Source organism: Suncus etruscus, chromosome 17 (genome assembly GCF_024139225.1).
Source record: "Suncus etruscus isolate mSunEtr1 chromosome 17, mSunEtr1.pri.cur, whole genome shotgun sequence".
NCBI lineage: Eukaryota > Metazoa > Chordata > Mammalia > Eulipotyphla > Soricidae > Suncus > Suncus etruscus.
This window is the reverse complement of record NC_064864.1, coordinates 27492214-27515536: the sequence shown is the minus strand read 5'-3', so window position 1 is coordinate 27515536 and position 23323 is coordinate 27492214. Positions and strand designations below refer to the sequence as shown.

Below are 23323 nucleotides of genomic sequence, written 5' to 3'. Positions count from 1 at the left end.
TGTGGGAGGGAGGGAAGGAGAGAGAGAGAGAGAGAGAAAGAGAGAGAGAGAGAGAGAGAGAGAGAGAGAGAGAGAGAGAGAGAGAGAGAGAGAGAGAGAGAGCGCACCACAGAGTCCCTCTCCCTATTTGGTGTGAAGAACAGGAAGTGCTCCACTGGTCCATGTCTCTGCTTCAGTCCATTTGGTGAGATTCTATTCTATAGGTTGAGGCATCAGCTGGTCTGGAAGCAGCCTGTGGGTAAAGATGAATGTGATCTGAAAGCAAGAGAGCATTCTCTACTCCCAGAGGCTTGGAGATCTGTAGTGGGCCCAGGGACAGAAAAGCAGGGATTTTGGTTCACTTTTATAATTTTCTCATCTGGTTTTGCTCATGGGTAGGAGTCCATGGTGGATTCAGGGTCAGTTAGCCTTAGTAGGGCAGTTTCCAGGGTCCCTGACACCAATACCCAGGCATGTACCCTCTGAAGCCTGAGTTTCCATCAATTCTACTCGCTGACAGTTCCCTCACTGATATGCAGTAGCCCATCTGCATGGAAGATTCTTTGAGCAAAAAGAGACCACAAGAGGGTAAAAAGCTCCCATGGCATGACACCAACATATGTCCTGCTCCAGTCTGAGCAGAAAAGTACTCCTGACAGACAAAGGCCTGGACTTTCACAAACCCAGATCCAAGTTTTGTTTTTTGAAGTTCTTCCCCTTTTTTTTTTTTTTTTTTTTTTTTTGTGGTTTTTGGGTCCCACCCGGCAGTGCTCAGAGATTATTCCTGGCTCCAGGCTCAGAAATTGTTCCTGGCAGGCACGGGGGACCATATGGGACGCCGGGATTCGAACCGATGACCTCCTGCATGAAAGGCAAACGCCTTACCTCCATGCTATCTCTCCGGCCCCTGAAGTTCTTCCCTTTTGATCTGATACAAATGCATCTCTCACTGCTAAACAACCACCCTAAACTATAGGTTCAGTGAGAACAGGAATTGCTTCCTGTTATCTCTCAAGGTTTAGAAGTCATTGGAAGGCTGAGGTGAACTATCTGCTATTGGTAAGGTTGAGGTGAACTGTTCTGCAGGGATGCAGAAATATGTGACAGTAGTGAACAGTATTGGGTCCTTGCCAGTGACAGGTATGGAGGCTGGTACACACATTTTCTCATTTGATTTTGGAAAGGGGCCACACCTGGTGTTGCTCAGGCCTTACTTCTGTCTCTGCACTTAGGGATCAATCCTGACAGCTCTAGAGGGAACATATAGGGTTCCAGAGATTGAATTAAAGTATTGCTTACAAGCCTTAACTTCATCAGCAGTCTCATTTTTTTTTTTTTTTTTTTTTATTTATCTGGAACCACATCCAAAGATGTAAAGGAGTTTTTCATCATTCTGTGCTCAGGAAGTCACTCTTGGTGATGCTTGGTGAAACATATATGATATTGGGGGTTTGAAATAGAGTAGGCCCCTTATAAAGCATGCCTTACCCTTTGTACTGTCTCTCTGGCCACACATTTCAGGTGGTATCTATTGTCATGGAGAAAATGAGGGAAAGACAGGTTCTGCTATGTAACTGACTCCCAGAAACATAGCTTTGATGTGAATTCAACTGTTGGCTGCCGACTCAGCTCAACACTTGACCCTTTCATGGCCCTCAGCACCAGGAAAGACTTGAAGCACTTCCCCCCATCAAATAATTACAAAAACTGTGATATCATTTAACATATGCTTTAAGGCCACTGTGCTAAGCAACCAGAGAAGTGCAGAGAGTGTCTTGGGTATTGAGACTAGTCCTTCATAATGCTTTAGGATCTCACAGGATTATAACAGCTTATACTTGAAGTCTAACTTCAAAAAAATAATCAATACCTGAGGGTCTTCCTGAAGGGTTTTCAAAGCAAGAATCGCCCAAGGGGAAACCCAGCTTGGAGCTTGGCTTTTGGGCCTTGAATCAAAGTGCAGAGTGGATGGACCCAGTTAGCTGGTGAAGGAAGGTGGTGGGAGATTGTTTCATGCCCCACAGAAAAAAATCATTCAAATATCTCATTTCTGTGACCAGGTTGGTTCTGTGCAATGACCCTGACATGACCCTGCCCCCAGCATCTGTCCCTCCTGACACTTCCAGACTGCGCCTGGAGCGGACAGCCATCCGCAGGGTGCCCGGGGAGGCCTTCAGGCCTCTGGGCCGCCTGGAGCAGCTGTGGCTGCCCTACAACGCCCTCAACGAACTCAGCGGCCTCATGCTGCGAGGACTGAGGCATCTGCGGGAGCTGCGCCTGCCTGGGAACCAGCTGGTCACATTCCCCTGGGCGGCGCTCAAGGACACCCCACAACTGAGGCTGTTGGATCTGCAGGCCAACCGCCTGGTAGCTGTGCCTCCAGATGCTGCGCGCTTCTTAGGAAATCTCACCTTCCTGGACCTCTCCAGCAACCAGCTTCTGAGGCTCCCCCAAGAGCTGCTTGCCACCTGGACGCATCTGCAGACAGGACCTTTTCTTCTTGGCCGCCGAGCCAGGCTGGTCCTAGGTAAGAGATGGCATCTTGCGCTTGGAACCATCTTAGTGGGCCTGAGACCTAAGGCAAGTTACTAACCTTTGAGTTCATTCTTCGCTCTGTGCTCAGGAATAACTCCTGGCAATTTTCTGGGGGACCATATGGGGTGCAGGAGGGAATCAAACCGGGCTGGTAACATGCAAGTCAAGAAGAGCTTTAATCCCAGGCCGGAGAGATAGCATGGAGGTAGGGTGTTTGCCTTGCATGCAGAAGGACAGTGGTTTGAATCCCAGCATCCCATATGGTCCCCCGAGCCTGCCAGAAGCGATTTCTGAGCGTAGAACTAGGAGTAACCCCTGAGCGCTGCTGGGTGAGACCCAAAAACAAGCAAGCAAACAAACAAACAAACAAAAAAGAAGAGCTTTAATCCCTATACTGTTTCTCTGATCCTCTGGGTCTGGATTCTTTGCCCAGAAAATAGAAATCATACCAACTCTCTGGATTTGGGTTAAAGTTAAATGAGAAGTGCATGTTGGCAGATGTAAGAGCCCAAGATCTAAATCAGATGGCTGTGGTTTAAATCCTAGCTCTGTATTTTACACGTGTGTGTGTGTGTGTGTGTGTGTGTGTGTGTGTGTGTGTGTGTTTGGGTACTTAGTTTCTCTGCTTTAGTTCCTGTTGGTAAACAGTGGCTACTAATAATATCTATCACTCCATTTGGAATTGTGGGCAAAGGCAAAGGGCTTTTCATGCAATATCTGTAATGGTAGGCAGACGCCGTGCATCCCAGATCTCAGCTGCCCAGTCTCAGCAGTCGCCAGCTGTCAGCTCTACCAGGAATGTGTGCCCAAAGCCACACACTCCTTCTCGGGCTGGCCTCTGTCTAAAAGATCTAGCAGGCAGGAGTCTGTGCTATCATCTTTGGGTGACATTGAAAAGATGTTTCAGCTCCAGAGCCTGCCACGTCACAGGTCACATTGCTCATCTTCATGTCTTCATGTCTTCTTATAAATTTTCAACATGTGACTCCTTCAATGCTGTGAATCTCAGACAGAAATTGGGAAGAGAGCTGACTCCTGATATTGGTTAACGTTATTGGCTATAGCAGAGTACTGAAAGAAAACTACGCCTACACCTGTTCTTGCCCTCATCTGCAGGAAGAGACTACAAGACATATAGGAAAGTAGTTTTGTTTAGAGATTATGAGAAAGGAGAGAAAGGAGAGAGAGAGAGAGAGAGAGAGAGAGAGAGAGAGAGAGAGAGAGAGAGAGAGAGAGAGAGAGAGAGAGAGAGAGAGAGAGAGACATGTTCAAGGGAGAATGTGGGCTTCTCTGGAGAGGAAAGAGCAAAGGGTACCTGATAATTGAAAAAGTTATATTGGCTAAAGATGCAGAAGGACAGTGGTTCGAATCCTGGCATCCCATATGGGGCCCCGAGCCTACCAGGAGTGATTTCTAAGCATAGAGCCAGGAGTAACCCCTGAGTGCTGAGTGCTTTCAGGTGTGACCCCCCCCCCCCAAATACCAAAGAGAAAAGCAAACATAAAAGTTAAACAAGGGGCCGGGAAGGTGGCACTAGAGGTAAGGTGTCTACCTTGCAAGCGCTTGCGTAGGACGAACCGTGGTTCTATCCCCCGGCGTCCCATATGGTCCCCCCAAGCCAGGGGCGATTTCTGAGCGCATAGCCAGGAGTAACCCCTGAGCGTCAAACGGGTGTGGCCCAAAAAAAAAAAAAAAAGCTAAACAACCCAAGTTGAAATTAAAGCCTCTGAAAAATGGAGAAGCATGCCCTTGGCCTTTGCAAAGTTGATTTTTTTTGTTTTGTTTGTTTGTTTGTTTGTTTGATTTTTTAGTTTTTGGGTCACACTCAGTGGTGCTCAGGGGTTACTCCTGGATGTCTGCTCAGAAATAGCTCCTGGCAGGCACGGGGGACCATATGGGACACCTGGATTCGAACCAACCACCTTTGGTCCTGGATCGGCTGCTTGCAAGGCAAACGCCGCTGTGCTATCTCTCCGGGCCTGTAGCATATGAAAAAGTTTCCATAAGATGATTCTTGGAATTGTATTTAAAAGTGTTTCCTTAGGATTGTTCTGTGACTTTTGCCCCACCTAACCCTTCCAGGTGGGGCGCTGTGGAGTTGGCAATAAATAGCTTGAGGGACAGGAGTGAGGGGTCCTTCTGTGAAAAGCTGCTGGCTGCAGGAGGATTCTCTGGCTCTCCTTGCCCGATCTTTTAAACCCTATCGTTCTTGTCTGTGTGGATTATTACTTGCTGCGGATAAATATTACCAAGGCCTTCCCCCGAAAGGGGACAAGGGGATGGGAAGTAATTTCTCATTCTGGGGACTGTTCTGGGATTCACAAATACCCAGCCAAGATAACGGCGAAGATATCTTGCAGATGGCGCCGGGAACAGGTGGACCTGGACCCTCAATAACTGTAAGTGAAACGCTTTATTGGAAATTGCCTCTGGAGATCCTTGGATGGCTTCTATGGTCAGCCGTGTTGATTGTGCCACCTTGTTACAAATTCTTTGGTTTGGCGTTTGTCAAGTGGATATTTCCATACTATTTCAAACAAATAGGCTGGATGATAGGTAAAATCATTGCTTTTGGATGGTTGTGGTCTATAGTTCAAATGACAATTGATACTCAAATATTTGCTTCGCCTGTGTTGGCTCCATTAGCCATAGTTTGTGGAATCTCTGTGGTTGCTAATATTGTTATGGCGTGCATAGGTATTGGCTGGTATTTCGGAAGGAAAAAGTGTGGGAAAAGTGAGGCTAAGACCAGCCTGGAAAATAAGGAGATCTATCCAATGAAACTCCAGGCCAAAGTGCAGGCTGATGAAGCTAGCACCAACATCAAAAATATAGGCATTTTTCCCAACAAAAAATCTACTCGGAAACATAATTTAGAAACTCAGGACCCAAATCAAAATATTAACACTGATGACCAACCCCCGGTGCTAAGTCCACAAGTGAGTCCGGATTCTGTACACAGAATGGAATCACAAAATAGTGCCGGCTCAGATGACGAATCACAGGCTAGTGCTCCATATGTCAGGGCTCAGAGCCCGGTGCAAAGTACTTCTGCTAATCCGGCCTCAGTTCCGTTACAAACAGTATATAGAACCATTTACGAACCCCTTGAAATAGAAGACATGGAACGGTTTAAGAAAACATGTAAGGAATTTGGGCCAACCTCTCCATACTGTGTGGAAACGCTAAGACTTTGGTGTCGAAAATCACTTTGGACACTGCATGAATTTCAAAAACTAGCTGAAATATGCTTGCCATCTAAACAGCGAACGGAATGGGAGATGTTCTATGCGGAGGGTGTGAAATCCAAATTATATAGCCCAGATGGAACAAAAAAACAAGTGGCAGGGGTCACTCTATCGTATGAATTATTAATGGCAAAAAATCAATATGCAGATATTCAGGCACAAGCTGCTTTACCTAAGGAAATCTTAAACATAATTAAAGATATTGCAGTATCCGCATGGGAAAAACTTGATATGAACAGCACAGGTGCAGGAACCTTTTTAAGAATTACCCAAGGTCCCCATGAGCCATATATCGACTTTGTAGCTAAACTCAAAGATGCCTTGAAAATACAAGTCAAAGATAAGCAGGTTAGAAAATATTTAGAAAAAAGTTTGGCTTATCATAATGCGAATTCAGCCTGCAAATTGATATTGGCCCCTTTGCAGGACAAGGCTGACTTAAATGAGTTTTTATATGCCTGCAGAAATGTTTATGATTCTTCAGCAAACCTGGATCCAGTGCAAACTTTTGCGGTTAGTAAGGGAACAAAGTCTTTCTACCCCCGGGGAAGAAGCGCCGCCCCAAAGCCTGGTCTCTGCCCAAAATGCAAGAGAGGTCGCCACTGGGCAAAAGATTGCAGATCTGGAAATCTCCCTAATAATAACACAGGGAATGGTTTTAACACCACACCCAGGAGGCAATTCCTCTGTTACCATTGTGGAAAACAGGGCCATATCAGAAGAAATTGTCGTCTTTTGTTAAATCAAGCTCCTCAGGGACACACATTTCCAATGCAGGGAAACGCCTACCGGGCCAACCCCCAGGCCCGTGCAAATCAGGGGCAAAGTCCACAAACCATACTTCTTCCGAGCCCAGCCCAAGATTGCTCACAATTAGCGAATTAATTCATGCGACTGCGGGGAGCGCTGGGCTCGACATAACTTGCCCAGAGGACATTACAATTTACCCAGGAGCATGCCCCTTCATGCTAAAGACTGGCATTGTAGGCCCGCCACCCCCAGATACAATGGGGTTGATTCTGGGCAGAAGTTCCCTCAATGTAAAGGGTATATCAGTAACCACAGGTGTCATTGACTCAGATTCAAAGGGAGAAATTGTTGTAGTAATTACGGTACCGGATACTTGGACATTCAAAAAGGGGGAGGCAATTGCCCAGATAGTAATAGTGCCGTATGTCAAACTTGGGACTTCAGATAAGACTCGAATTGGAGGTTTTGGAAGCACAGATCCAGGGGCCGCCCATAACCCAATTATCGCTTTGGTTACTAAATTTAAAGAGGAAAATCCGATGATTAAACTTCACTTTCAGGGGCGACCCTTTAATGGAATGATAGACACCGGGGCGCAAATCACAGTAATTTCTGATAAGGAATGGCCAGAAAATTGGCCTCTACAAGAAATTCCATACTCGCTAGAAGGAGTGGGAGGTTTAAGTTCCTGTCTATTAAGTAAAAGGACTATGGTAGTTCACGGCCCAGAAAATCAAAAGGCCATAATTAGACCTCATGTGGGCCCATTCTCACCTTCTCTATGGGGTCGCGACCTACATAAGCAGTGGAAAGCTGAATTCCACATCCCATTAGCTCCAGAAGAGTCTGGAACTTCTCCTGAAATGAAAACTCAGAATTTTTGGTAGGGGCCACTGACAGAAAGAACCCAGCACCGATAAAAATAAAATGGAAATCTGATGAACCAATTTGGATAGGTCAGTGGCCCCTTAAAATTGATAGATTAAAGGTGCTAACAGAATTAGTGGAAGAACAGCTAAAATTAGGACATATTGAGCCTTCATTTTCTCAATGGAATTCGCCTATATTTACCATACAAAAGAAGTCCGGAAAATGGAGACTGTTGATGGATCTGAGAGCAGTAAACATATCTATGGTACCCATGGGAAAATTGCAAACAGGTTTACCATCACCTGTAGTTATCCCAAAGGAATGGCCACTAGTCATAATTGACTTGAAAGACTGTTTTTACCATATTCCTATTCACCCGGATGATAAACACCGGTTCGCATTCTCAGTTCCTTCTATAAACAACACCCATCCCTGCCGGAGGTTCCAATGGACTGTCCTCCCCCAGGGCATGCTGAATTCCCCAACAATGTGTCAATTTTTTGTAGATAAGATTTTGAGCCCTGCTCGAGAAAGATTTCCTCAAGCCATGATCTTTCATTATACTGATGATATTCTTATCACAATGAACAATGAAACAGATCTACAGGACGTATATTCTTTTGTTATTGACTGTTTGCAAACAGCAGGACTGAAAATAGCTTTAGAAAAGATACAGACTATGCCACCATATCAATACTTGGGTTTTATTTTGGACCGAACGTCTATACGTCCACAAAAAATCTCCATCAAAAAAGAAAACCTCAAAACACTTAATGATTTTCAGAGACTTTTAGGTGACGTGAATTGGCTCCGGCCTGCGCTAGGAATCCCAAATACAGAACTGTCTAATTTGTTTAAAACGTTGGAGGGTGATTCTGCCCTAGACAGCCCGAGAAATTTAACTATAGAGGCCAAAAATGAATTGGACTTCTTCTTGAACAGGTTGCAACAATCATTTCTCTCAAGATTCATTCCGGGAGAGAAGGTTTCTTTATTAATTTTCCCTACAAAAGAAACCCCTACGGGGGCATTGATGCAACAGGCAGGTCCCCTGGAATGGGTATATTTACATAACAAACAGCCTCGGTCTGTGATATCTTATTTGGATTTAATTTCAGAACTCATTATCAAAGCAAGACTCAGATCTATATCTTTACTAGGATTTGACCCTGATATATTAGTATTGCCAATACCAAAAAAGGAAATTGAGTCAATATTGCCTCTTAATGAATCTTTACAAAGGGCCCTTTCAGATTTCACAGGAGAAATTTCCTCTCATTATCCACCAGGAAAGACATGGGACTTTTTGAAAAAGACTCAGTTTGTCATTTCTTCAATCGTTCGAGACTCTCCTATCCCCAATGCGAAGGTTTTTTACATAGATGGGTCCAGCGGGGGTAGGGGTGGGATAACTGGAGAAAACATGAATATAACTATAGATACCAAGTATAAGTCAGCACAGAAAGTTGAATTAGCAACGTTAATTTACCTATTAGAAAATGTATCTGACGCCATGAATGTTGTCTCTGATTCTTTGTATGTGGTAAATTTATGTCCTGTGATAGCCACGGCCTCTCTCAATGCTCATAGCCCAATTATACAGAATTTACTACAAACATTGCAACAGCTTATTCAAAAACGAACTGAACCCATCTTCATCACGCATATTAGAGCCCACTCAGGTCTTCCAGGGCCAATGGCTCAAGGAAATAAAACTGCAGATTTGTTGGCAATGCCTATATTCAAGTCACCTACAGAAGAACATACAGCTTTACACACAAATGCTCGCCGCTTACATGTAAATTACCAGATTCCCTGGAGGCAAGCTAGAGAAATTATAGAAAGGTGCAACATATGTGCCCCATTAGCAAAAAAGACTCACATAGCAGGAGCAAACCCAAGAGGCTTACAGTCTAATGAACTGTGGCAAATGGACGTAACTCAAACAGATTTATTTCCAAAGAAACCTTATCTTCATGTGGTGGTGGACACTTATTCTCGATTTATTTGGGCAATCCCTATGTCTTCCCAAAAGTCTAAGGCAGTTTGCAGTTTTCTTTTACAATGCTTTTCAGTTATGGGTGTTCCGTATTCCATTAAAACTGATAATGGACCCGCCTATATCAGCAAAACTTTTGAATTCTTTTGTAAAGAATGGCAGATAAAACATCTGAAAGGAATCCCCTATAATTGCCAAGGACAGGCCATTGTGGAAAGAGCACACAGGACGCTAAAAACTCAATTACAAAAGAATAGAAAAAGAGGTTTAGCACCTACTGAGCTGTTATCTTTGACTCTTCTTACACTAAATTACCTAAATTTACCCCAAGGGGAAAGTTACACTGCTGGGGAAAGACATTTTAAAGAAGATATTCAGAGACAAGAAACATCACATATACCGGTTTGGATCAAAGAGGATGAAAAATGGATCGCTGGATATCTTCTTCTGAGAGGAAGGGGATATGCATATGTTGGTACAAATGACAACCCCTCTAAGAAATTTTGGGTCCCTTTACGCCTAATCAGAAATCGAATTAGTACTAACCACCAGGATCAGGTTGCTGGGACTACAAGCCTGCCCCCACGTCAAATACAAAATGCCCAAAACACTGACAATTGTAACACTGCTGTGGCCTCTGAGAAAGTAAACAAGGGATTAACTTTTACACCCAATACCTGGAATAAGGCAGACAAGAGTAAGAAGCCCTTACATTCCAGAATGGAAATAGAGAAACAGAGACCTGCATTTACAGGATTACGAAATTTAGGGAACTCATGCTATATGAACTCAATATTACAATGCCTGTATAATATTTCAGACTTAACTCAGTATTTTTATCAAGATCATTATAAAAAAGACATTAACAAAGAAAATCCAAGTGGACATAAAGGTAAATTAGCAGAACAATTCGGTCATCTCATAAAAATCATGGGAGATGGATGTCATAGGAATGTCAATCCTGAACACTTCAAAGCAACAATTGGTTTACTTAATGACCAATTTGCCGGACACAACCAACAGGATCCTCACGAATTATTGATGTTCCTTATAGAGGGACTACATCAGGATTTGCTTACTGAAAATTCAATAGCAGATAAAACTATACACCTGATAGACAATGAAAAACATGAACAATCTAGGCCTAAACACCAAAAGGCTCACAAATCTCTTATATATGACCTCTTTCAAGGACAGTTCAAATCTATACTACAGTGTCTCACATGTCACCAAAAGTCTGAAGTATATGAGACATTTGTTCAGTTGTCCCTGGCAATCAAGCCTACAGATAAATGTACGTTACAAGAATGCCTCGTTGAATTCTTTAGAGAAGAAGATTTGAAAGGTAACAATAGAATTCATTGTAACAGCTGCAACACTAAAAGGGACTTTTTGAAGAGGACATACTTGTGGAAATTACCTCCAGTATTAATTATTCATTTGAAACGTTTTGCTTTTGATGGCAAACAAATTAAAAAACTACTCACTTATGTGGATTTTCCTTTAGAAGACCTCAACTTAGCAGAATTCACTCAGGAAAAAACTTACAAAACTGAAAAATACATCTTATCATCAGTGTCTAACCATTTTGGTAAACTACATTTTGGACACTGTACATCATACTGTAATATTGACTCAAGACAACACTGGATCAATTTTGATGACAAGAAAATCAAGAAAATTCCTACTGCATCGGTAAAATCCACAGCAGCATACATCCTGTTTTATACTTCTCAGAGATCTACTATAAATGCTTAATAATTATTTATTTTATTTGTTAGTTGTCATTAATGCTTTATGATTCATTTCACAGGTACTCCCGCTGAATAGGATTTATTATGATGAATCCCCATTGTAGTTGCTTGTATGAGGTATTTATGTCTTAACACCACTATTGATCCAGGCTCACTCGAGAGAAAGCTTCCTCATCGTACTAAGGTATTATATAACAATATATTGAGATATACTCATCTAACAACTTTCACTCTTTCACTCTAACGTCATTGTTTTATTTGCCTCAATTTAGGCTTCTAGATGGAGGTGAATTAATAATTTTGACATAACAGTACCTTTTAGGTGGACTCTCTTTACAGTGCTCATCATCTATGGTTACGATAGAATTACTTGTCTCTACTTGTATTATTGGTTTCCTTGGTCGTATTGTGCATGAAATTCTCTTGCAGATTTACTCGACTATGCCTTAAAAATATATCTTTTGTTGTTGCTGTGAACTTGAAGATTTTCATCTAAACTGTTTGCCGGCTATTGTATTTTAAAGCGCTTTTTGTTGATTCAGCTGAATTTTTTTTTGTTTGTTTTGTTTTCGCTCTATTTGGGATCCTCCCAGCTAACATTTTTTGGTAAGTATGAGTGAGTGATGGCCATGTTTGTGTGAAATATGTTTATGTATGTCTTGTGTTTGTATGTCTTACATGTTTTGTATATAGTTCTTTTTTCCTGACTTTATCTTCCCCAATTTATTCTTACTTATCCTTCCCTCTTTTTTCCCAGTCCCTAACAGTCTATTTTCAGGAATCCCTCCACATTCGCAAATCATCGTGTGCAAATCATCACCCACTATGACAAGCCTCCTGATCTCTGACTGAGAAAGACATCGTAAACTGTTGCAGTGCTGTATCCTGCTTCTTATTACAACTGCTTTCCCTGACTCATCAAGTTTCTTTGGTGGGACTTTTGGGAGTTCTGGACTCCCTATCTTTTCTTAGTAGTTTTTAACTTGGGAGAAATTTCAGCTCTTGTAGTTTTATAATTGTAATCCTGTAAAGTTATATTTGAGTCTACACTTTTGTTGATTACTGTAATTAATGTTTTTACATCTTAGTTGTTAACTCTCAAAATTGTTATGGTATTTCATTAAGGTTTTACTTGTGTTGCTTTGGATTAAGGGTTAGATACTGTCATAAATAAGTTACTGGATTGTAATCCTGGCTGGTATTTTGGCCTTTTGCATGGGTGCATCATTGGAAAAAATAGCAGGTGCAAAAGGAGGTTTTATCCATTTTGGATAGACCCTCAATTTTTTCATTTACACGGGGAAGTTCTCTGCCTTAAGCATTTTGTTTTGGTTTTGAACTTAAGCTCCCACCTATTATTCGGCCGTACATGGTTCTTCATTTTCGGACCTCTTATGAACTTCTGACTGGACTAGAACTCATCTTGGATTGAATTCAAGTACATATGGATCTTATTTACTTTGGCGCCCATTGTGCGGGTGTGTGTGTGTGGCTCTTCCTTCGAAATAGGGGCCTAATTCACTGCCTCCAAAGATGGGCTTTCTTCTGCTCAAACTGGACTGGAATGGAAAATGTGTGTCTTCTAACCTGCTACGCAGCCTTGTGAGCATCTCATCTAAGGATCTCTGTCTCCGAATTACTTTCGGGCTTTGTGATTGCCCCGGGAGCTCCCCATGGCCTATTAGGTCCTGAATATTGGAATTTCTTACTCGACTTCTGCTTTTCAAGGGAATACTTACTCGGAATTGATCATCTTGGCTGCTGTAGATTTTATTCTACTCTGGAGCTTGTAGTTGATTCCTTTACATCTGTTTCTGGTTTTGAACACCCTGTGTTAGGCTAAAAAATTTTTTCTATACTTTTTCCCGTGATGCACTTATGCAAAAAGCCACTCTTTTACAATTGCTTAGTTATTCTTTTTACAATTAAAAATATATATATATTATTTATTTCTGTACATTATTATTGTTTATTGTTTCTTTACAAAAAAGGGGGAATTGTAGCATATGAAAAAGTTTCCATAAGATGATTCTTGGAATTGTATTTAAAAGTGTTTCCTTAGGATTGTTCTGTGACTTTTGCCCCACCTAACCCTTCCAGGTGGGGCGCTGTGGAGTTGGCAATAAATAGCTTGAGGGACAGGAGTGAGGGGTCCTTCTGTGAAAAGCTGCTGGCTGCAGGAGGATTCTCTGGCTCTCCTTGCCCGATCTTTTAAACCCTATCGTTCTTGTCTGTGTGGATTATTACTTGCTGCGGATAAATATTACCAAGGCCTTCCCCCGAAAGGGGACAAGGGGATGGGAAGTAATTTCTCATTCTGGGGACTGTTCTGGGATTCACAAATACCCAGCCAAGATAACGGCGAAGATATCTTGCAGATGGCGCCCGAACAGGGACCTGAATCCTGGACCCAAAAAACCAGCAACAATGGTAATATTTCTGCTTTTCAGTTTAATTTTGGCTCTTTTCGGGTGCACTGAGCCCAAAACACTGGGCCACGTGGAGCCATGTTCAAACATGGCCGTGACCCCTTCTAGGGAAAGAAGGGCAATTAAAACAAAAGAGGTGGAAGCTTGCATCACCTCCAGCCCAGGCTCAGGCCCAGAACTAAAACTTTGTTACAAGAAACAAAAACCTGGGCCTCTTCAAAGACTTATTAAAAGTCTAAATTGGAAACGGAGGAGAAAAAAGACTGTATTTAAAGTGGACTGATTTTCTAAAAATGACCTTTGGCTTGAATTTGGATTTCGACTTTGGAAATTTCGAACTGAACTTTTAGTTTAAATCACTTGGAACTCTAAACATCCAAAGTGCTCCCAGAGGGGAAAAAAGGCAGCGGTGAAGCCCCTGCGGCAAAAAGCTCCAAGCGGCAAGCTCCAAGCAGCTCGGCTCGGCTGGGATCTCGGCTGGAATCGGCTTGGCTGGGCTCAGCTTTGCCCGGAAAAGCGAAAAACCTGGAATCCACGCTCCAGATCACAAACCGGCAGCGGAGCCTGGAACTACGGAAGAAAGCCACGTGGTAAGATCAGCGTGGGACAAAACATCTGAACTTTAAAAGTTTACAGAAGCCACGTGGTGAGATCAGCGTGAAACAAACCAGCATCTAAAATCTAAAAATTTACAAAAGCCACATGGTGAAATCAACATGGTGAGATCAGCGTGGAACAAATTAATCATTTAAACTGTGATTTTAGGTGTAGAAACTAAGCAAATAGTCATATATTTCACTCATAGTTGGTAATGGGATAAGTTTTAGCTAGTTAGTGGTTAAAAAATAAAAATAAAGGAAGGTAAAACAGCTTAGCCCAACTAAAACATCTAATTTCTAACCACCTGCATCTTTGTCTTAAGTCATTTTCTTTATAATTTAAATGTGTTTTGTTGTCTTTCAGAGTTAATATTTTCAATTGCAAAATGTTTTACTGTGTATTTTAATGTACTTAGCCTGTTTTTAAAATGTATGTTATGCTTGTATGCTGAAGTACTTGTGTATAGAAAAAATATAGGAACAGTGAAGTTCCCCCAATATAGTTTAAAAATATAGGAACATGAAAGTTCCGAAATAGTGCTTGGTAAAAAAGCATTAATAGAATTTTAGGTTACAGGTGTAAAGTATATTTTGCAAATGATATGTTTTTGAAAAGGGCTGGTATATTAATTTTCACTTTATTACGTTGGCGCATGAAAATATTTAAAAAAGGGGGAAATGTGGTGTACCCTAAGACCCACCCATTTCTGGGAGGGGTCTGAACCGGATAGTAGGTGTAACTTTACCTGCAAGCCCCTCCCATTCCTGGGAGGGGTTTGGAAAAAGGTAGATAAGGCTGGGACCAAGGGAATTCGGCCCTTTTTGCCTTTTGCCCTTTTGCCGTTTCTCTCTTGGCCCGGCTTGGTTTCCTGGCTTTTGGATCTTTGGGCCGCTTGGAGCCCAAAGGGAAGATGGCTAACAGGAGATAAGATGCAGGGCTAGCAAAATATAGCTGTGCTTGAAAGGTTAACATAGGCCACACACCTGTGGTGGCTAGGGCATAAATAAAGATGATTCTTCCTGAAGCCTGCGTGTGAGTGATTTCACCTGGGCCTGAAACTCGCCGGCTGCATGGAGGTTGCAGAGCCATGTGGGCTGGATGGCATCATCCACCTTCCAGCCTCATCGTTAATTATTTCATGCTACACGGGCCCGCAAAGTTGATTTTGTAAGCTTTCTCTCACTTGGGGCTTTCTTGGTGGACAAGAGTCTGGGTGTCTGTCGTCAAGGGGAAAAGCTTTATGAACTTTGGGTGGTTCACTTCATGACCTTATTATAGCTCTGCTCTTCCTGTCGTGCTTCTTGGGATGGCGTCCAGGCCTATCTGGGCTTATGTTTTAACCAGTTAGCACATTTTTTATTTTTGCTTTTGTATTTTTGTTTTTGGGCCACATCTGATGGCACTCAGGGGTTATCCTGGCTCTGTGCTCAGAAATCGCTCCTGGCAGGCTCAGGGTACCATATGGGATGTTGGGAATCAAACCCCTGTCCGTCGAATCCCGCGTGCAAGGGACTTACCTTACTGCTGTGCTATCTCTCCAGCCCCAACCAGTTAGAGTTTTATCTGCCTCAGTTTCTGGGTTCACAAAGTGAAACCCAGTTTTCAATCTTTTGGGACTATTTTAGACCTTGTAATAGAGTGATTCTTTTTGAATTGCATTTTAATTTTAAATTTAGTAGATCTTGAGAAATTGCCAGATCTCTCCCCTACTTGTCTGTCTGCTTCATTGGTAATTTTTAATATCTAGCTCAATCAAAAAATGGCATTATATGTTGAAGATATGAAGTTGGAAATAATCTAGGTGTGAAGAAATATAATTCACTAAATAATTATTTAATATTCACAAAATATATTAGGAGGATGGTCAGTTCAATTGTTTATTTATTTATTTATTTATTTATTTATTTATTTATTTATTTATTTATTTATTTATTTATTTGGTGGTTTTCTTGGGTCACACCAGCCAGTGCTCAGGGGTTATTCCTGGCTCCATTCTCAGAAATTGCTCCTGGCAGGCACGGGGGACCATATGGGACACCGGGATTCAAACCAATGACCTCCTACATGAAAGGCAAACGCCTTACCTCCATGCTATCTTTCCGGCCCCTAGTCCAATTGTTAATGTCAACCTATTTATTAGAATGATCTTAACACTGGGCCAGAGTGCAGTTTGGATCAAGGTTATTTAACACTTCTTATACCCCCCAAAATAGGGTTTGGGGTTTTGCTTTTCCCCTAAAAAGACTTTGGAAGTATTTAACCCTGACCAATATACCCTCCAGGCCACCATATATATCAACCAGCACTAAAATTTTCATCTAGCAACAAATGATTGGAGATTTTTTTTCTAAGTTCCTATAAATATATAAACTTTATTTTTTCAAACTACTGTGAATTACTCACAGTATAGTTTCATACGCTAGTCATTATTTATTTTTTAAATGTTTTATTGGGGGTGGTGGTGTTGTGCTCCAACCAGCAAAGTTCTTGTGATTTTCTGGGGACCATATGCAGTGCCAGAGCTCTAACTGGGGTGAGCCACATATACAACAGGTGCCTTAATATTTAGTCTAGCATTTCTTCCATTAAATGACCTTTATGTTGATTTTATTATTTTCATGCTATATGTCAGAGCAAATTCTTGGCAATGCATCCTTGTGCAGACAGACATATGTTTATCTATGGCAAGAAAGAAGTGTTATTTGTAGGTCAATGAGTATGCAAATTGCACAGTTTATTCTTTTTATTTCTTTAATTAGGTGTTGGGGGGGGTCGTCACACAGCAGTACTTGATTCTCCTCAGGGAACAATGCAGTACTGGAAATTCAACAAGAATCAGCCACTTGACAAGCAAGAGCTTTAAACCAGGCACCATTACTTTGGCAAATTTCAAACCTCAATACCAATCTGATAACCTCTAAAGTGGCAAACCAATTCTTAGCCTTTATACTTTATGGAGGAGACCATGCAGTAATGTATTCACTCTGCAAATTTCAATGCCAGCCAATATCTGGTCATTGTTTTAACTCATGGAGAATTCTAGCAGTAAAACAAAACAAAAAAAAAATGAAGTTAATTAAAGATGGAGCTGCAGGGCCAGACAATAGTACAGGGTGCTTGCCATGTCAGAGTGCTTGCTTTGCATGTGGCCAACCTCTGTTTGTAACACCACACATGTGGTAATCTCTTAATATAGAGCCAGGAGTAAGAACCACTGGGTATTACCCAAAAATACATGAATAAAATAAAATATTATAGGCTTGGAGAGATAGTACAGGAGTTAAGGGACATACTTTGCATGTAGAAGGCCCAGGTTCAATCTCTGGCACCTCAGGCTACTCTGAGCATCTCCAGAAGCAATCCTTGAACACTGCTGGTTGTGGCCAGAAAATAAAAATAAAACAAAAACACAAATAAAGTAAATTAAAATAATTAGGATGTTTAATTTTTTCTAATATAGTAGATGAAAGTTTTGTTGTTGTTTAACATTTTTTAAATTAATTCTTTGGATACATTCTTATAACAGGTAAAAGCTAAATAACTCAACACCAAAGCTTGGAATGAGGAATATTGGAGTGAAGTTATACCATTAAGTGTATTTAATTAGTTGCATAGTATAGTAGATACCAGTGGATGAGGTGGCAGTGAAGCTGGGAAGAGGAACTAATATCCTTGCAGTCAATCTGCCAAAGTACAACTTATGAGTCAGGATGTAACAAGTAGATAGGAATATGTTCACCCAACTCTTAATTTTTCCTTTCCTAGATATATCAAATATGTAAATATATCTATTATGTAAATGCTATATACCAATGTGGTCACATTCTCAAATTCATTGATATTCTTTGGGGTATAAAAAGAATTTCTTTTTTTTTTTTGTGGTTTATGGGTCACACCCGGCAGTGCTTAGGGGTTATTCCTGACTCCAGGCTCAGAAATTGCTCCTGGCAGGCACGGGGGACCATATGGGGCGCCGGGATTCGAACCGATGACCTCCTGCATGAAAGGCAAACACCTTACCTCCATGCTATCTCTCCGGCCCCAAGAATTTCATATTATATTTATTTTGGGGTCAGTGAGTTAGTTCAAAGCTTGTAGCACTTGCTTAGCATGAAGAAGCCCCTAGTTAGATCACCAGCATTGAATAGTCTCCAGAACAACACCAGGAGCTGCCCCTTAACAGAGTCAAAAGTGGTCCCTAAATATTGCCCCATGTGCCACCCTCCAAAAGAAAAACAGAAATAAGTGCATCTGTGTTTTAGAAAGCAAATATCAACAAAGAAAACATGCCTTAGACTTGTAATTTCTCTTTGATAGAATGGGTACCAGGGTGCTTTCAGCACATAAAGATGATCAATTTTAAAATAAAAAAATCTGTTTATGTGACTTGACTTCCTGGCCTAACTTATCAACTTTTTTTTTTGTTTTTGTTTTTTTTGGGTCATGCCCGGCGGTGCTCAGGGGTTACTCCTGGCAGTCTGCTCAGAAATAGCTCCTGGCAGGCACGGGGGACCATATGGGACACCGGGATTCGAACCAACCACCTTTGTTCCTGGATCGGCTGCGTTTGCCTATGTCAAACTCAAACTTCCCTTCATGACTGGGGTTATATAAAAAACATCACTTATACTGAAGAACAGTGTTGAAGTTCAGAGTTTATGTGGCATTTTTTTTTTTTTTTTTTGGTTTTTGGGCCATACCCGGCGGTGCTCAGGGGTTACTCCTGGCTATCTGCTCAGAAATAGCTCCTGGCAGGCACGGGGGACCATATGGGACACCGGGATTCGAACCAACCACCTTTGGTCCTGGATAGGCTGCTTGCAAGGCAAACACCGCTGTGCTATTTCTCCGGGCTCTATGTGGCATTTCTAGACATGTATTTCACATAATGAAATTATTGCTGAGATACATACTGCCTGAACACAGTAGAATTCATCCCCAAATAGTATTCCCCAACTTCACTGTGATGTACCTGATGCATATTACAATTTTCTTATAGCAATTCTAAAAAGGAGTAATGCTTTCATTTGAGATAAACTAGGCTTAAAGGGCTAGAGAAGGTCTAAAAAGATAGTACAGTAGATAAGACCTTGCATACAGCTGACCCAGGTTTAATCCCAGCATCCTAGATCAGTGGGCAGCTAGCTGCGGCTCGCAGACCACTGTCCTAGATGATCCCTGGGCTCAGAGTCATGAGTAAGATCCGTGTAGCACTGAATGTATCCCCAAATAAAATAAAACCAGGGGGGGTGGATGTGATAGAGAAATAGTATAGTAAGTAGGCTACTTATCTTGTATGGAGTCAACACAAGTTCAATCCCTGGTGATTCCCTGAGCCATGCCTGAAGTGATCCCTGACCACAGTGGAAGAAATAAATCTTGAGCATCCTGGACCCCAAAACTAAAAGTAAATAAATAAATAAAAATTTAAAGAATGTTAAAAGGCTAGAGTGTTGGTAGTACAGGGAGTAAAGGTGTAAACTTTATTTGAAGCCAACCCTAGTTTGATTCTGACTTGTTCTTCTTAGCATCACAAGGTGACCCAGGAATTCTCTGACACCACAAGACCCAAGTAGCACCACATCCTAGGACCCTCACTATGAACCACACTGGTCTGGGTGGTTGAGATTCACTGAGGGATCCCATGGGCCTCCTGAGCACTGCTTGAAAATTTCACCAAAAAATAAGAAAAAAAAAGGAATTACACCTAAGTTTATACAATTATCAGGACACAGACCTAGACCTACTTCCAGTTCTACTAACTCAAAGCACAGGAGCTGCAGTCTCCTCACCCAGGAAAGAGGGGAGGTAGGTCCAATGATTTGACTATCTATAGCTCTTACTTCCCCTCCTATCTCTCTGTAGGGCTACAGGACAATCCTTGGTTGTGTGATTGCCAACTCTATGACCTGGTCCATTTCCTGGGAATCTGGAGCCCAAACCTGACCTTCATTGAGAAGAGGCTGAGGTGTGCCAGTCCATACAGCTTGGCTGGAGTGGCCTTCAACCAACTGGAACTGAGGAAGTGCCAGAGCCCAGAGTTTCATCCAGGGTTGGCCAACCTCAAGTCCCCTTTGGGTAGCACAGTATTGCTGCGTTGTGGGGCCACAGGGGTTCCTGGACCTGAGATGAGCTTGAGGAGGGCCAATGGTCACCCACTCAATGGATCAGGTATGTGAGTAGTTGGGATGGCTGTGTCCCTGACTGGGATTGGTGGCTGAAGGACCCACAAGGAGAAGAGGCTGCCCAGGAGGAAAGAGTCTTTGCAGTCAAGAACTGTGTGCTCACATCCTGAGTAGATTTGCATGACTGCAGCCAGACATAGAACCTGTAGTCACTTTTGTGATGTCTGAGTGCAGAGCCAAGAGTAACCCATGAGCACTGCCAGGTATGGCCCAACACCAACCCCCCAAAAGACTATGAGTTTTAAGTCAGTATACAAGAAAAATTAAGAAATTCCATTAAGGGCCGGGCGGTGGCGCTGGAGGTAAGGTGCCTGCCTTGCCTGCGCTAGCCTAGGACGGACCGCGGTTCGATCCCCCGGCATCCCATATGGTCCCCCAAGAAGCCAGGAGCAACTTCTGAGCGCATAGCCAGGAGTAACCCCTGAGCGTCACAGGGTGTGGCCCAAAAACCAAAAAAAAAAAAAAAAAGAAATTCCATTATATGGGACACAATCAAAGAGGCTCTGATTGAAGTGGCAATGTAGCTATGCAAGGGTGGGATGGGGCTTTACAGGAGCTTCTGCCTCTAGCTCATTCCACTTACCTGTATCCAAGGCACCTGCCCACTGGCCCCTGAGGGATCAACTCTGCATAACTTGAAGAACACAGTTTGAACATCTCAGATTTTGAAGGCAAATCTTTCTTAAGACTACTTCAGGCCAGACTCCCTGAATTTGAGACTAGGTGCTCTTCATTCCCTTGCTAGCACAAAAAAAAAGTTGCACTACTTTTAATTCCTTCCTTGAGATTGCATGCCTATGTTGTGCATACCTGACAGGAAGAGGGAATGGGGGTACTTGGACCCATTCATTCTTCCACTTGTAATTTTTTCCCACAGTGATCCAGGAAGTCTCCAGAGATGGCACCAGTTGGATACTGTTGGATCTACCTGCTGTGTCCCAGATGGATTCTGGTGACTATATCTGCCAGGCCAAGAACTTCCTGGGAACCTCTGAGATACTTATTTCTCTGGTTATCACTGAGCCCCAGACATCCACAGAATATAGTGAGGGCCCACAGACTCTCTGGGCAAAGACAGGTGATGGGGAGAATATAGCTGCTTACAATAAGCTGGAGGCCTGGCATGTCCCCCATCTACCTGATTCTCCTGTCCTCAACTTTGGATCATCTGTGCCCCACAGGAAGGAAGCACTGTCCTTGCAGCCTTTTCATATGGATGCTCCAAGGGAGCACTTGAATGGACAGATGAGATCCCAGGAGGCCCAGGTGAGGTCTCTCAAGGTGGTGGGGGACACTTATCAGAGTGTGACCTTGGTATGGAGGTACTCCCAGGGAGGAAACACAACTGCCTTCAGTGTCCTCTACACAGTCTATGGACAGCGTGACATGCAGCAGATAGTTGTGCAGCCTGGAAAGACCAGCATCACTATCCACGGACTGTCACCCAAGACTAAGTATGTGGCTTGCATTTGTGTGCAGGGCTTAGTGCCCCAAAAGGAACAGTGTGTCATATTCTCCACAGATGAGGTGGTGGATGCTGAAGCCACCCAGTGGCTCATCAACATGGTGGTGATCAGTGTGGCCACTGTCATCGCACTGCCACCAACACTGCTTGTCTGCTACGGTGCTGTGCAGAGACGTTGTCGCAAGTGTCATCATGCCAGGGATGCCATAGAAGTCATGGGCACTTACCTCAACCTGGAGACACTAGATCACAGTGAGAATGGTTCCCGAGGATTCTCTCAGCACAGTGGCAGTGAAGCAGACAGGCTCCTCTCAACCCCTTCCAGCCTGGACTCCCAGGCCTTGGGAGTCCAGGGGGGCAAATGGATGAATGAATACTTCTGCTGAGAGGTATTGCATTCCCCATGTACACTGATGCCTACACCCCTGCTCTCACCATTTCCCCTCTTCTACCCCAGCTCTGATTCAAAAGTCTGTGCTCATCCTCTTCTCCCCTCTTAAAAATTTTCTTTCTTGCACACAATAATAGCTAACATGTATGAAGGACTTACATGCCACTAACTTTTTATGTTTATCAACTCATTTTATCTTAGGACACCATAGACACCACCATGCTCCCCATTTTCCTGGAGAAGAAACAGAAAGCCTAAGTTAACTTTCCTGTCATCAGTTAGTTTTTGCTGTCAAACAAATACAAATAGAATTCTAGTAGTGGACAGCATAAAAGCCTTTGTTTTTGTTTGTTTGTTTGTTTGTTTGAGGGCTATACCTGGTGATGTTCAGCGGTTACTCCTGGATATGCACTCAGAAATTGCTCCTGGCTCAGGGGACCATATGGGACACTGGGGATTGAACCCAGGTCAGTGCTGGGTCAGCCCCGTGAAGGCAAACGCCCTACCACTTTGCTATTGCTCTGGCCTCCAAAGCCTTTGTTTTTATTAAACCTATAAATATGGGTTGACAGGACTTGCTCTGCATCATTTATCCCATTTGGAACCTGGGATGGAGGGTCAGTGGCTATCCAGAGCAGTTTCCTTTCATGCAGAAGATAACATAGGAACAAGCACAAACATGATTTGCTCCTGTTTTCCACTTACAATTAATAAGTTGCCACTTCTACCCATGCTCTGCCATAGCTACAATTGTACCTGATTATTGCCATAGCTGCAAACTCCATAGCCCAAATCAAATTTGACAGGGCAAGAAAGTGCAGCTCCCTCATGGTAGTGATGGTGGTACAGAAGCTATTTTGCTGAACAATGATCTAACCTACCATATTACCCAGAATTCCGGAGCTGGGAGTAACAGTTCTATAAGCAGTTGCCTCCATAGTTGATAGTCCTTAACATTTTCCTGATTCTTGATCATATTTATACTAACTTGTAGGCTTTCACATACAGAATCTCCATTATTAGTCACATTCATGCACACACATAATCACACTATGCCTACATTATGCACAATCACAAATTCTCATATATTTGGGTGCCATTTTGTTTAGAGGAAAATA

General features: G+C 42.6%; 1 protein-coding gene across 1 annotated transcript in view; it reads left to right on the top strand.

Annotated features, from left to right (window-relative positions):
• The window catches only part of LRIT1 (leucine rich repeat, Ig-like and transmembrane domains 1), a 23096-nt gene extending 896 nt beyond the window's left edge, over positions 1-22200 (top strand). Inside the window, exons 2-4 of the mRNA XM_049790678.1 lie at positions 2040-2506; positions 20030-20335; positions 21227-22200. Of these exons, the coding sequence (XP_049646635.1) occupies positions 2040-2506; positions 20030-20335; positions 21227-22200 (1747 nt within the window). The remainder of the gene's footprint in view (positions 1-2039; positions 2507-20029; positions 20336-21226) is intronic.
• Positions 22201-23323: the final 1123 nt, after the last annotated feature.